At 45.8% G+C, this 13,584-nt stretch overlaps 3 protein-coding genes across 7 annotated transcripts in view, besides 1 other annotated feature; 1 reads left to right on the top strand and 2 right to left on the bottom strand.

Annotated features, from left to right (window-relative positions):
• The first annotated feature begins 276 nt into the window (after positions 1-276).
• On the top strand, positions 277-13,023 carry barc (barricade). 2 transcript variants are annotated; one of them, NM_168902.3, is made up of 7 exons: positions 277-556; positions 7,866-8,693; positions 8,755-8,957; positions 11,884-12,050; positions 12,119-12,305; positions 12,357-12,493; positions 12,554-13,023. In NM_168902.3, exons 2-7 carry the CDS (start codon positions 7,874-7,876, stop codon positions 12,708-12,710), a joined length of 1,671 nt encoding a protein of 556 aa, NP_730629.1. In that variant the 5' UTR covers positions 277-556; positions 7,866-7,873; the 3' UTR covers positions 12,711-13,023. The 2 variants fall into 2 exon arrangements, with proteins under 2 accessions (NP_730629.1, NP_649313.1); NM_141056.4 differs by having other exon boundaries at positions 277-571.
• Positions 345-5,621, bottom strand: CG33288 (uncharacterized protein). The gene is made up of 5 exons (NM_206414.3): positions 5,214-5,621; positions 4,011-4,220; positions 3,323-3,538; positions 607-3,261; positions 345-545 (listed from the first exon to the last, which is right to left on the bottom strand). Exons 1-5 carry the CDS (start codon positions 5,350-5,352, stop codon positions 418-420), a joined length of 3,348 nt encoding a protein of 1,115 aa, NP_996136.2. The 5' UTR covers positions 5,353-5,621; the 3' UTR covers positions 345-417.
• Positions 6,556-6,625: a mobile genetic element.
• rgn (regeneration) overlaps positions 8,995-13,584 on the bottom strand; it is a 41,916-nt gene continuing 37,326 nt past the window's right edge. For 2 of the 4 annotated variants that reach the window (NM_001275226.1, NM_001259937.2), the window contains 4 exons: positions 13,241-13,552; positions 13,049-13,160; positions 12,722-12,970; positions 9,350-11,843 (listed from right to left, as the gene is read on the bottom strand). In NM_001275226.1, the coding sequence (NP_001262155.1) occupies positions 10,142-11,843; positions 12,722-12,970; positions 13,049-13,160; positions 13,241-13,552 (2,375 nt within the window). In that variant the 3' untranslated portion in view covers positions 9,350-10,141. Of the gene's footprint in view, positions 11,844-12,721; positions 12,971-13,048; positions 13,161-13,240; positions 13,553-13,584 lie in introns of all 4 variants that reach the window. The other 2 variants (NM_141055.4, NM_001275227.1) reach the window with 2 other exon arrangements.

Genomic DNA, 13,584 nt, shown 5'->3' with positions numbered 1-13,584 from the left:
GATAGCTATGGGGGACCTGTTACTGATCACGAGTGTGAAGGAATCACGATGACTGCCCCGAACTCAATGGGAAAGTTGGTATAAGAGATCAAATTTGGGAAAATTCTCAGATTTATTTAGGCCAGCACATCTTTATAATTATTTTTTTTCCCACCATATTAATATAAAATCATTTTCTAATGTGACTTCTCGTGAATATCGAATTGCCATCTCTATGCTAAATGAGCTAGTTCCACTGAAGTCATTCACATAGGAATATGTAAGTTTTCTTTCGTTTTTGAGAGGTTTTCCTCCCGCCACAGTACGGTCACACTGCCCGGTGCAGAACTTTTGTATAGGAATTTCGTTTGCATTATTTTTTATTAAATTGTACTTAAAGACCAAATGCAATTGCTCAGAAAAGTGCAGGTGCAAGTTTTATAAAATCGTGCAGACCCGCGAAGCCTGCGACTGATCACCATGTGCCTGCCCATTGGTTAAACTCAGCTCGCTGTTAACTTTGTTTGTGTTTTTGTTGTGACTTCCAGCCGGCGGACGCAGTTCATCTATTTGGAAGGTAAGCAGAATTTAGGTAAGTATATACTGAAGGACTATACTGAAAGGTACCTTCGATCCTGACCGCTTTTTCGTTACGGCACGAGAGCCTGTCCATCACCTGCTTCACGAATCCCTTAGCATCTTCCTCCTTCTGCTGGGCCACAGCTTGAATATGGGAATTTGCCCTCAGTTGCATGGCCCGAATGTCATCCTGCATCGCCTTCTTACTGCGCTCCACCACTGCATCTAGAGGGTCTTCAAAGGTAGTGCTTGGCTCGAAGATGTTGCCATTACCATTGCCATGTCCTGCAGAATTGTGGTTTGAGTTTACAGAGGCCGTTGTTCGTTCATCCTCCTCGTTGGAACCCAACGTTGTGGTGGTCTTTGGTGCCCCCTCTTTGAAGGACAAGTCATCCTCGCCGCGAGGTGTGGAACATGGCGTGGTCTGTGGATCAGCCTCCCTCGCCGCTTTTATCTGAAACAATGAGGAGATGTTTTCCTTGGCGCCCAGTACTTCAGTAGAGATCTTGCTGGTCACCGAATCCATAGCCCTGCCCATCGAATCTTTTGTTTCCGAGGCTGCTTTGACCGCATTACTGCCCGCCTGCTCCACTGCATGCATTGCACTACTTCCTACTTGTTCCACTGCGTGCATTGCATCGCTGGCCAACCGATGGGCACCTTTACCCGCCGCTCCTACTGCTCCTCCCACGGTATCCACGGCTCCTCGAGCTCCAGTAGCCATTCGCTCGCCTACAGCTTCCATGGCATCACGAGCTCCATTTGCTGCATTTTTTACCGCTGTTTGAATCGAGTTACGAGTGGAGTCCATGACATCTATCGCGTCTTCGCCGACTTTGGACACCGCCTCCTCAGAGCTCGTCACAATTTTGTCAACTTGCTCCTCACCACGCTGCATTTTTTGCTCTCCATCTGATTCCAGATCCTCCACGGAGCTCTCCAGTGGTGTATCTGGCATTTGTTCCTCTACCCTGGACGTCACATCCACTCCGTCGTTTATGAACCGTATTTCGTTGATCACTTTGCTGCTGTCCGTTGAGTCCTTCGTTGTGGTTATTTCCACGGCCAGGTGCTCATCGTCTTCCGTGGGCGGTGTTGGTGTGTTCACGTGAATTTTGGCCGTAGGTACTTCCTCCACTGTGTCCAGACTAGAGACCAGTTCGGGAGAAGTCCTCTCCAGATGGTCATGGTCCATGGCAGACTCGTATGAAAAGTTTCGTATAGGCGTCTTTTTTATTGTCTGCGGTGTGCTAGAATTACTGCTCTCGGGATAAGGCGTGCGTGGGCGTAAAAGTGTTTCCTGGCTGCCAGGCACTTTCGGCTTGGGATCAACTAATTCCATATCGTGTGCGGATTTATTCGACCTTAAAGATTCTGTGGGGGAGTTGGGAGGGGTTGGTGTATGTGTAGGAGGAGTGGGTAGCTTCTGCATCGATTCCGTAGGCTTCACAGGAGATGAGCTTGATTTTATTGAAGATTCAATGGTTTTAGCTGGTGAGCGTTTTGTTTTCACAGGGGAAACGATTGGTTTTAGTGATGATTCTTTTGTATCCGCTGTTATAACGGGGGACTCTATAGTTGCCGATGGCTTCATCTCTTTATATCCATCATTTGTTTTGATTGCTTCACTTGTGGCAGCTGTGTTCGGACTGTGAACTGATTTCTCTTGATCTGCTGCGCTTTCATTTTTGTTTCCGGGTGTAACCCGATCTGCAATTTGATTATCTTCCTCTTTTTCAGAAATATTTGAGTTTGGACCTATTTCATCACTACCCTTTGCTTCCTTGTGTTCTTTAGGTATAATGTCTGCACTTTCGATATTTGCATTCAAGTCTTGGTAACGAGTTAAATCTGACTTCTCTTCTGGTTTCTCACCATTAATTAAATGTTTCACTGCCTCCATGGCCGCCGCTGTTCCGGCTCCTGCTGCAGCTGCCAATTCTCCCACAGTAGTCGACATTGATAGATCCTCAGTTTCCTCCATGCCCTCTTGTTTGATAAGGCTTCTTCCGCTGTGTGTCCTTGTATCCTCTTTGTTTCCATTGGCATCAGTCGGCTGCAACACAAAACTACGGTTCACGTAGCGATTTGGTTCAGCTGATCCATTTACAGATGCAGACGACATCGAGGAACGCGGTATGCCCTGCACCAGGACGTGTTGATCCCCCACTGCGATGTCCAATAGTCGCAGGTTTTTAAACTTGGAAATTTCACGGAAGGTCTTCAAATGATGGCCGCTCTCCGAGAACGTAGTAAAGAACTTGTTGGCCTTGCTGAGAACCGCATAGAACGAGAATCCTTTAAGGAGCTTCCAGATGGGTCCGTTTTCCTCGCAGTCGTAGTCATAGAAACGTTGGAAGACCAGACTCTTGTTCCGCAGCGACTCGAAGCTGCGATAGATGCTGCCCGCATTTGTAACAATGTACACCTCGCTGGTCTTGGAAATGTGCATAAAGATGATGGCCTCGGTGGGCGGCAGATTTTTCTGCAGCTCAGTGAAGCGCGGAAAGACGAACTCATTGAGGTGACCGGTGAGAAAGAGGTTCCCGGTGGCAGTCAAAACTAGCGTGGACTCCGGCCCGCAGGTAAACTGCTGCACCGGTGCATCAAGACGAATCTCTACCGGATGACCATCGTAGTCTGCCTCTAGTTCTCCTAACTGCAGCTGGGCATTGGAGCCACAACCGATCAAACGACCAGTGGCTTTAAAAGAGAAATTAGGAAGATGAACTCATACTCATTTTCTTTTCCTGTGAAAACTTACTGGTCAGCACTGCAAAGTGCTCCTTGCCCGCTTGGACTGTCATAAAGTTGTCCGTCTCCTCGTTTTTGGAGAGGTAATCATCGAACTCTTCCAAACGAAAAGGCTTCCGGATAATGGCGCATGGCTGCTGATCAACTTGGGCGCTCGTAAAGTGCTGAGCCACATGGGTATCCTCGGGAAAGATATTGCGACCCGTGAAAAAGATTTCGTTGGAGTCTGAAGAAATTATTTATATGCGGGTTATAAATTAAATACATTAAAAAGACCAAAAGTGTTGTGAAAGTTCGTTATCGTAGCCACGTGGTTTTCTTCATTTGAGATATGACTTTAATCAATCCATAATTGTTTTTTAACATTAAATTTAAAAATTACCTAGGTTTTTACGTTTCTACTTGAATACCCATTTTATAGACTTCCATATTTCTCATATTACTGATATCTTAATTTAAGGTATATATTTAGTAAAGCCCTTAAAACGTTTGTTCTTACTAATAACATTGATATATTGGTATATCATTGAATCATAAACACACAACTGAGCAGCAAAACAATTTTCCAATTGCTGCCATTTACTAAACTTTTTCCACAAAACTAAAACTTTCGGCTAGGCCAATTTCTTAGGTGACACATGATTCCAATTCTAAGCTCCGAGTTGACGAACTTCATCCATATTTGTTGATTCACTCACGTGTTAGCATCACGGCCCAGTGATTGCCGAAGGCGACGTCACAAATCTTTAATCCGAGGGTTTTCAAGGCCTTTACGCAGGTGGGTTTGGTGACGATGTCCCCGTTGCCGTTGTGGCTGCCGCCGCCCTTTTTGCCGGAGGCTCCGCCATGGCCACCAATTCCAAGCTGTCCGTAGTGGTTCTCGCCCCAAACAAATAGCCGTCCAGATTCTGTAATTGATAAGAACGGTTTGACATTTGCTTTGGCTTTCACCTGCTGCTAGTAGCTTTTGTTTTTGGTTGTTTTATTATGTTTGGCGGGGTGTTGTTCCCTTTTCTTGACTTTTATTGATTGAGAAAGTGTGCGCGCGGGTGTGTGCCAATCCCATGAATAACCCAAACCCTCAATCCCACAACGTTTCACTTATTTAACTGCTCCCCCGCATAAGTTAACGCCTCAATTACGTTAGCTTCGGTTTTAGTTTCAGTTTCGGTTTCGGTTTTTGGGGCTCTACTTCGTGAGTTCTCTCCATATTTCAGGTATTTTAACGCCGCGTCTGACCCCATTAGTTGTCGATGTTGCCGTGATTTGAAGTGCTTGGTCAGCTTTACTCGGTCTAACGTGGATTTTAAGCTTATGTAATAATTATATATATATAAATATAGTACATTGAAAGTAATATCCTTAATGATATATCATATATAGATATATATTTTACACTATTCTGTTAATACATCACCAGGGATCTTTTGGACGATTCATTAAATTTCAAATAAGTAAAGAAGTAGTAGAGATTATATACCACCCTATACCAAGAGTTCCAAACAACTTTCCCAACATAAGATTTTTTCTAAGTGTCAGATTTTCAGGGAATATACGGATGTATTTGATTTCTGTGGGGATTGCCAGGATGAAATATTTAAAACACCCCTGCAATACACCTAATTCTGGTTACAAATTTGTCGGGCTGCGAAAGCCGGCTATAATTTAGTAATTCAATAGACCCAGCAGCACGAAAAACACGAACTCAAGACTGGGCCAACAAGAAAGTGAAAGTAAAGTAAGTTGAACAGTGGAGCTTATTATTATTTAAAGAAAATTGCAGTCAACATGCAATACACGGGGCACAGACAAGCGACCGACAATAGATTTTCACTTGACCACTTGACTGGAGTCAAAGGATTGGCGGTGAGTATGTAAGGACTTTTGGGTCACGTAGTTACCACAAATGACAGCGCTCTGGTTTGGACCGGAAATAAGGCGCTTCACAGGATCGTTTTTGATGTAGAAGTAACTTTGGGTATTCTCAGCCAGATGAGATTTGCCCAGGGTGAAAATGGCTCCGCTGGCAGGTATATCCATTTTGGGATTATGTGTCTCTTTGTACTTGCGTTTTTAACTTTATATGCTAAACTTTTATTGATTTTTGTATTAGTGAGTCTCTTGCATATTTTTCGCCGGCTGCATTTGAAATGCTTGTGGGCAGGCCCCTAGGCGCACATATCTGTACACAGCAATGCCATTTGGAGTTGCGTGCTCTCAATTCCCGAAACGGTTTATTCCGTGGCTACTCTGACCGGCACTTGCGGTCAGTCGAACGTCCCAGCGCGTACTGGTCAGCGAGGACGACTAGGACTAGGAATCGAGCAGGCTAACTGGGTAGTTGGCTAGCTGGCTAACCATTAGCCACCGGTTCACTCTCACCACCCACAAACGGGCCATCAATATTGGGCCATTTTGGCTGGCGTTGCTTGGCCCTTATAGGTATGCTATGGAAATGTTAGCGAGTGAGTTTGGCCCAGCTCAGGAGTGAGTCACCCTACTCTGTCCGTTTTGCCCGAGTTAAGTTATTCCGTGCGCCAAAGAGCGAGTATGGGAATTCTGTTTTTTCGGCCTGGAGTTTCGGTTCACCCGCTCCCCTTCATGGTATTTATGGCATTTGTGAGTAATGTTTGCAAATCTCTCGGAATACGAGCCATGGTAAAAATAACATTATTTTTTTGTGTGATTGGGTCATTTCTTTTCCCTTTCACTGCGCATAAGTCCCGGTTTCGTCTCCCCTGAAAGCCAAATTCCTTTCCCCTGACCTGTTGACATTTGGAGAGGACGAGTGTCCTGCGAATTCGCGACATTTCTGAAAAGTTAATTAATTCACGTTTGGGCGTTGGAATGGCGGCGTTTAGCCGAAATTGGGTAACTATTTTATGACCTCCAAGGCGCCGTCATAAAACTGAGCCAACTGGCTAGTCCTTCCCACATTTGCAGGCTTTCGCAGACAATTTGCGTCAATTAATTGATTTCTGCTGGCATCCCAAGAAGGTTTCATTTGATTTCCGTACTTTGTTATGCAATAAGTGCGTTCCCATCGATTGGGAAAGGCAAAGGTGTGCAGACAAAGTTTGAATAATTGTCTGACTGTGCGGCTAAACTTCAGAATGGTTTATTCGGATCTGATATGTATTTATAAATGTTAAGGAGTCTCACAAACTCTTAGTTATGACAAATTATCCAAAATAGAAAAACTATAATATAACATATTTACAGGTTAAGATTTTCCATCTAAGCAAGAGAGAAAAAGTCCACAGTCGAGTTGCTCGACTTTTAGATACCCATTACTCAGCCAGTGGAAGTGCGAGAAAGAAAATCTGATAGACAAAGAACTCGACTATTGCATTCTCTTTCTGATGCTTGTTTTTTCTTTAGTTCGGTATTCTATTTTGCATGGGAACGTGTAGTCCCAGTTTGGAGTCTAAACTTTCTGTATTATATGCCACACTTTGCCTTCTGCATGTGGAAGCCGTGAGCCTTTCGAGTATGTACTCAAATGTCTATGTAATTTATGAATCCCCTAACAAAGTTGTTTGGCCTGCAAACTGCAATTGCCCGTGCCGTGCTCTCCGCTCTTTTCCGCTTTTCCCTGTGGGCGAGGAGTGGGTATGGTCTGTTGCATGTGCCAGTATGCCAGGGAGTGCCCCTTCGTAGTCCAAAATCCCCTGGTGGCTCCGCCTTCATCCGCTGACTGTGCAGGAATAGTGAATCTTGTGCGAGTGCATGCAAATGCTGCCAACTCGTTGAGCGTTGAACTCGAAACCTCTGTGGTTTTTGAGCCTATTTTTAGTGGCCTTAAGTTGTGACAATTAGATCGAGTCCATTGAACCCATTCGATTAGGTTAAGATGTTGTGGATGACGTAAAGCGAATCGGTCAAGAACCTGCGAGCCAGCTGCCGGAAGTCTCAAGCGATGTGTCAATAGGTTGACAAATCTATTTGGCTTCTGCTTCTGAAGTGTACTTTTCGGGCCAAAGGTTGATTGAACCTGGCGGTCAGTTTAGGGGAATCGATTCGAAAAGCGAAAAAGGAGAAGGGTTCCCTGTCCCAAATATAACACGAAATTAGTTGACCTTCAGCGGGCCGGCGGTATCCAAGTCCTTTTTCCACGACACTGTGTTCTTTCTTGGGATTTGTGTTGGTCTTTTCTTATGCCGCCCAGAAAGTGGCGTGCGCTTTTCATTTCATTTTATTACCCGACCCAAAGCTTGACCCACACACATACATACTGGAATACATGGGGGAAAAATGGCAATCATTGTGTAAATTGTTTACCTCGCCTGGCGAGAGGTGCAAAAAAGAAGCATGGTGTTTTCCCGGTGCCTTCTTGGAATGCTCTCTCATTTCTCACCCTTATTGTTCTTCAATGTCAAGCAATATGGGCACGTTCCTGCAATTTAGTTTTGTTGTTTCACGTGGTGATTATTTGTTGTCCTGGGAAAAAAATATGAAATGAGCTGGGAATTAGGCGACTGTCCCGCCCACGCAGCAATGAAGGAAAGGAAGGAACTAAATGTAGTCTACTTCTCGACTTGCTTTAATTACAGAACGCAAAATGAGCGACGAAGGTGGCTGTAAATCGGAGCAGTTAGAGAAATCCGAAGAAGCGGAGGAAAAAAAGGGGGACGCAGAAGGACAGGAAGCGAAAGCTCCAATTCTCAACCCCATTTCAGTCCCAGAAGTTGATGACAAGCCGACGGAAAATAAACCCCAATCGGATAATCACGCGGACAAAACGGACGAAACTCCATCTCAGGACTTTGCCGCCTACGAGGAGCACATGACCTATGGAGCGGACGGCGGGGCTATATACACGGATCCCAGCACGAAGCAGAAATACAAGTGGTGCGCCACCGGAAACAATTGGCAACCCTTAGGCGTTGATGAAGATGTTGATGGACAGGCTGAAGATCCCTACGAAAACGAGCACTACAAGTGGTGTCCCAAATCCCAACAGTGGTTGCCAAAAAAACAGGAAACTGAAACGGAGCACTACAAGTGGGATGACGAGCAAAAGAAGTGGGTGCCCAAGCACCCGAACCCTGGCCAGGAAGGGGTTTGCGGTGTGGATGAGCATGGCGAGCGCACTTACACCGACAAGGATGGCGTCGAGTTCTTTTGGGATGCAACCAAGAGTGCTTGGTTCCCCAAGATCGATGATGATTTCATGGCTCGCTACCAAATGAACTATGGATTTATTGACAACACATCAGCGGGGGAGAAAGAGAAGGCTGAAAAGGAGGCGGCTGAGGCCAAGAGAAAGGAGGAGGAACTCAAGCGTATGACGGCAGAGGCGGAAGCTGCTATGTCTAGAGACAATCCAGCATCCAGCGCTGCAGTGCCCACTGGCAAGCGAAAGGCCCAGGAGCCCCCAAGTACGCGGTATTCGACATTTAGATTAATTTCCTACGATTTCTAATGATAACCTTCTTTTAGAATGGTTCGAAATGGATCCATTGCAGAACACCAAGGTGTATGTCTCCAATTTGCCCCTGGACATTACTATGGATGAGTTTGCCGATCTGATGGGCAAGTGTGGCATGGTAATGAGAGATCCGCAGACGCAGAAATTCAAGCTGAAACTATATGCCGAAAAGGATGGACAAATCAAGGGCGATGGCTTGTGTGATTACATCAAGGTAAGTGTTAAATTAAAACTCTGTATTCGATCTCTTTGTTTTGTGTTTTTTCAAACTTTATTTATTATTTTACTTTGTTTGCTTCTTAACTAGAATTTATCTTGCATAAATATTATATGGTAATTTTATCATATGTGTTCGTATTACATTTGTGTACTGCTTTCCTCTTTCGTGATTTCTTTGCTAACGTTTCGCTGACTATTTAGTTTTATTCGCTTTTCATTTCTCCGTGTGTAGAGTAATAATATTTTAAATTGGTTAGTTTACTATTAAAATGCATTTACTTGGCTGTAAAATTGCTTTTCATTTCGATTTCATTCCCGTCCTTGCCAGCTTTCAATTTCAACATTAAACGAAACAAAATGTACTTCGAGGTTTTTTTCTTTTTTTTTGTTTTGCCTTTCGCGTTTGAGGTATTAAAAAATACATAAAAATTTACATTTAAACATACTTTAGTTATTACATACATCTTTGTAAAATATAGTTTTGTAATCTAGAAGTTAGGAAATGGTCGGTGACCATCCGATGATGTTATCAAAAGATTATTAGTAGTAAATTATTGCTTCGCTGTGCCCGATTCGAGGACACCATAGGCAAACCCAGTGTGGGGAGGCATGGGACTTGGACACTGCTGGACTTTGACCCAAAGGAGTTTTCCATTCAATCTTACGCTTTACTCACTATAAATATATCCGTGGTTCTGTGCTTGAGTTTAAAAAATTGATTTTGCGTCTGTGTGGGGTTTATTGGTTCTAAAATTGATTGCTAACTTCTAGTTCGGTTATTAAGGAAACATGCGTGACTGGTTGCCGTGTGTTTACGGTGTGTCCTGTGTGCTGCGTGAGTATGTGGCGTGTCCATATCCTAGACCTATATATAGTATATCTTTACTGTACAGTACTAAAATAGCTAGCGAAGCGCATGGAGATTGGGTTTCCTGCTCGATCGAAATGCAATTAATTAACCGACAAAATCTGCTTCGCAGCGATGTTCCTCCATTCTTCCTTCTCTTCTGATAAATAATACTTTTGCGTGTTCATCTTGTGGTTTGTTTTAATTAAAGCACAAAGAAAACAATCGAAAAGGGATCGACTGGGCAACGGTGCGTATGTGGAACCAATTGTGATCGATATGTATCGGTTAGTATTGGTTAGTGCGTGGCGATTTGACTGCCGCCTGGACTTCTACTCGTTGTCATCCAATCGCATGGCTTGCTGTATCCTCTTCAGTTCCTTTGCCCGCTGGTCACGTTCCTTTTTCTCCTTCAGCTGCTTGCGCCGTTTGCGCATCTCGATAAACTTCTTCTGGTCCTCGGGACTCAGCGCCGAGATTCGAGTCACATACTCACGCCTCTTCTCCTCCAACTTAGCCTTGACTTCCTCGTCGGCCTTCTTTTTGGCCGCCTCCACGCGTCGCTTCTGCTCGGCGGCCTTGGCCTCTTCGGCAGCCCGTTCCTCGGCCTCCTTGGCTTTACGCGCCTCTTCTGCCTGTCGCATTTCATCTTCTAGTCGCTGCTTAACTTTGCGTTCCTCTTCAGCCACTTCCTTGCGCAGCATTTCCTCCTCCTCAGCTAGTTTTTTCTCCGCAGCCTCGCGGAGTGCTATTTCCCGCTCGCGCTGGAGCTTCTGCTCCTCGCGCCGCTGGTTCTCCTCGTGCAGGCGCTTTAGTTCCTTCTCCTCGAAGCGGCGAGCCTCCTCAAGCCTCTCCAGTTCCAGGCGCTTTTCCTCCTCCTCCTGCTCGCGTCGAATCTGCTCCTGCCGCTCGTCCTCCTGTTTCTTAAGCTGCTCTTGCAGCTTCAGCTCCTCAAGTCGCTTGGCTTCATGGGCCTCGGCAAGTTGCTTCTCCCGCTCGGTATTGGCCAGCCTTATGCGCTCGGCATACAGATCATGCAGTCGCTTCTCTTCAGCCAGACGCTTGGCATGGTTTTGGCGATCCTGTTCCTCCTGTTCTTCGCGCTGTTTGCGGCGCTGCTCTTCGCGCTCTCGTCGCTGTTGTGCCTCCAGTTCGCGTTGTTTTTGGATGCGCTCCAGTCGTAGCTTCTCTGCCTCCTCGTCCGCTGCGTGCTGGCGGTCTGCTTCAGCCTGCCGTTGCTTCAGGAGCTCGAGCTCGTGCTCACGCTTTTGCTGCTGGTAATCCCGTTCCTGCTTTTCTCGCTCCTGCTTGGCTTTAAGTTCGCGAAGTTGCTGTTCCTGGTTTTCCTTGAGCTCTTTCTGATGCGTTCTGGCCTGCTCTTCCTCTTGTTTAAGTCTATCCTGCTCCTCTCTGTCCTTTTGTTCCTGTTCATCGCGTTGCTTTTGCTGTTCTTCCCTTAGTTTTTTTTCCTGTTCATTTCTTAGTTTCTGTTCGTGCTCGTCCGTTTGATTCTTATCCAAATCCTCACCAGATCTCTGACGGAGTTCATCTATCACTTGGGGCTTCACTTGGGGGTTCACTTGGGGTTTGGGTTCATCGTGATGCAATCGCTGCCTGCGCTGCTGTTCCTCCCGCTGCAATCGCTGGCGTTCCTCCTTAAGGCGACGTTGCCTTTCGCGCTTTTGCTCCCTAGCCAACTTCTGGCGTTCCTGCCGACGCAGCTGTCGGCGACGTTCCCTTTCCCGTTGACGTTGCAATTTACGATCGTACTGAGTCATCTGCTGAGGCGTGGGTGAGGGAGCCAGGACATCATTAGACTGGCTAACCGATTGCGTAGTAGTTGGCGCAACAGTAGAAGTACGAGGACGATTCCTTTGGCGTTGCTGTGCTGGCTGGTAGTTCACATCATTGGGATGTTGATTCTGATTCTTGATCTGACGGTTTCTGTGGTTGTTGCGACGATTGTTATTGCGTCGACGGTCGGGAATAATCATCTCTTCGTCACTGTCCTCGGCCTTGACACGCCTGTGGTACCTAGAAGAAACATTTACTAGTTAGTTTGTTTCTATTTCAGGTGGAGAGTGTCAATCTGGCGCTGAAAATTTTAGACGAGTACAATCTGCGTGGCCACAAGATTCGTGTCCAGAGGGCTCAGTTCCAAATGCGTGGAGAATACAATCCCGCTCTGAAGCCCAAACGCAAGAAGAAGGACAAAGAGAAATTGCAAAAGATGAAGGAAAAGTAAGTAATACAAAATGAATGTTGTATTAAAAGATAACGACATTCATTATATTCATTAATATTTTCAGGTTATTTGATTGGCGTCCAGATAAATTGCGTGGCGAACGGTCAAAGAATGAGAAAACCGTCATCATTAAAAACCTCTTCACCCCAGAACTCTTTGAGAAGGAAGTGGAGCTCATATTGGAGTACCAAAACAATCTGCGTGAGGAGTGCAGCAAATGCGGGATGGTCCGTAAAGTGGTTATCTATGATGTAAGAAAACAAAGTTTCTAGAAATGTTCTCTAAAAAAGTTCCCATTGCAGCGCCATCCTGATGGTGTAGCCCAGATCAACATGGCCTCGCCGGAGGAAGCTGACCTCGTCATTCAAATGATGCAGGGGCGTTATTTTGGACAGCGGCAACTAAGTGCGGAGGCCTGGGATGGCAAGACCAAATACAAGTAAGTTTCAAAATGAGATAGTCTAAAGAAATAGTTGCTAATTCTTCCTTAATGTCTTAGAATTGAGGAATCAGCTGTCGAGGCGCATGAACGGCTTTCCAAATGGGATGAATTCTTGGCAGAAGAAGAAACCGATAAAAAAGCTTCCGAGGATATGAAGGAGGAGGACGTTGACTCGCCCGAAAACCAGCTTTTGCCAGGAGACGCCACCCCTTAGTTTTCATTTACCTGCGATCGTTTTCACGCGGTTCAAGAATCTCCAGGACCACCTCGTTGGCCTGCTCGTTCGGATAGGTGGCGTTCCAGCGGTTGTAGATCTTGTAGCGATTGGGGCCGCTCACCTTTGGCATCTTGTGCTGACATATGAAGCGCAGCTTATCCGAGCAGGGCCGCGCCGACCAGCGGTACTTGAGGCTTGGATCGTAGATGGCACAGTTATTATCAAGCGGTTGGCTGTTGGAGATAAGTTGCACATAGCTAGAATTGTTGCTTAAGCGTTAAATCAATCTACGGAAATAAAGAAAGAAAGGAAAGAGCATCTGAGAGATCACTTACGCGGAATCAGTGCGGCTGAAGGAGTCGGTGGACAGATTGCGACCACTCATGCTCCACTGCCATCGGTTGTTGTGGTGGTCATAGGTGGCTCCTAGCCAGATAGGATCATTTTCTAAAGTTGAAAAGCAGGTTTTATTTAACTATTCAGGGTTAGATCTCCGGTAGCGATTCAAAATATATGGATCTACTCACCGCCTGATAGGGCATCCTGTTTCTGAAGGAAAAGTCTCAGCTTGCGGTCGGCGTGTTTACCCGGCTCTGTAAGATTGGCGTTTTTGTCCTTGCAGAAGAAGTGCGCCTCCAGCCAACTGCTGCGCTGATCGACCAGCGAGTAGCAATCGGTGCCCACGCGATGGAATTTCGGTGGACACAAGGCGTATACACGGCGCTTTGGCCTGGAAGTTGGAGCTGCTGTATCCTGACTGTGAGCAGGCGAGGGGCCTTCGAAGTTGATTTCGGCGCGAGCTGCACTTCCGTGGAACTCCACCGCAATTGTGTGAGCAACTGTGGGCATGACAGAAATAATCAATAAATCA

This window comes from Drosophila melanogaster, chromosome 3L, assembly GCF_000001215.4.
Source record: "Drosophila melanogaster chromosome 3L".
NCBI classification, from domain to species: Eukaryota; Metazoa; Arthropoda; class Insecta; order Diptera; family Drosophilidae; genus Drosophila; species Drosophila melanogaster.
Note: the sequence above shows the minus strand (reverse complement) of the source record. Positions and strands in the feature narration are given on the sequence as shown.

Bases quoted from the DNA above. Each gene is read 5' to 3' on its own strand.
- barc (NM_168902.3), top strand. From the start codon at position 7,874: ATGAGCGACGAAGGTGGCTGTAAATCGGAGCAGTTAGAGAAATCCGAA. The intron at 8,694-8,754 runs GTACGCGGTATT...ACCTTCTTTTAG, and splicing joins AAAGGCCCAGGAGCCCCCAA to AATGGTTCGAAATGGATCCA. The intron at 8,958-11,883 runs GTAAGTGTTAAA...TTTCTATTTCAG, and splicing joins GCTTGTGTGATTACATCAAG to GTGGAGAGTGTCAATCTGGC.
- CG33288 (NM_206414.3), bottom strand. From the start codon at position 5,352: ATGGATATACCTGCCAGCGGAGCCATTTTCACCCTGGGCAAATCTCAT. The intron at 3,262-3,322 runs GTAAGTTTTCAC...TCTCTTTTAAAG, and splicing joins GCACTTTGCAGTGCTGACCA to CCACTGGTCGTTTGATCGGT. The intron at 546-606 runs GTACCTTTCAGT...CCTTCCAAATAG, and splicing joins AAAAGCGGTCAGGATCGAAG to ATGAACTGCGTCCGCCGGCT.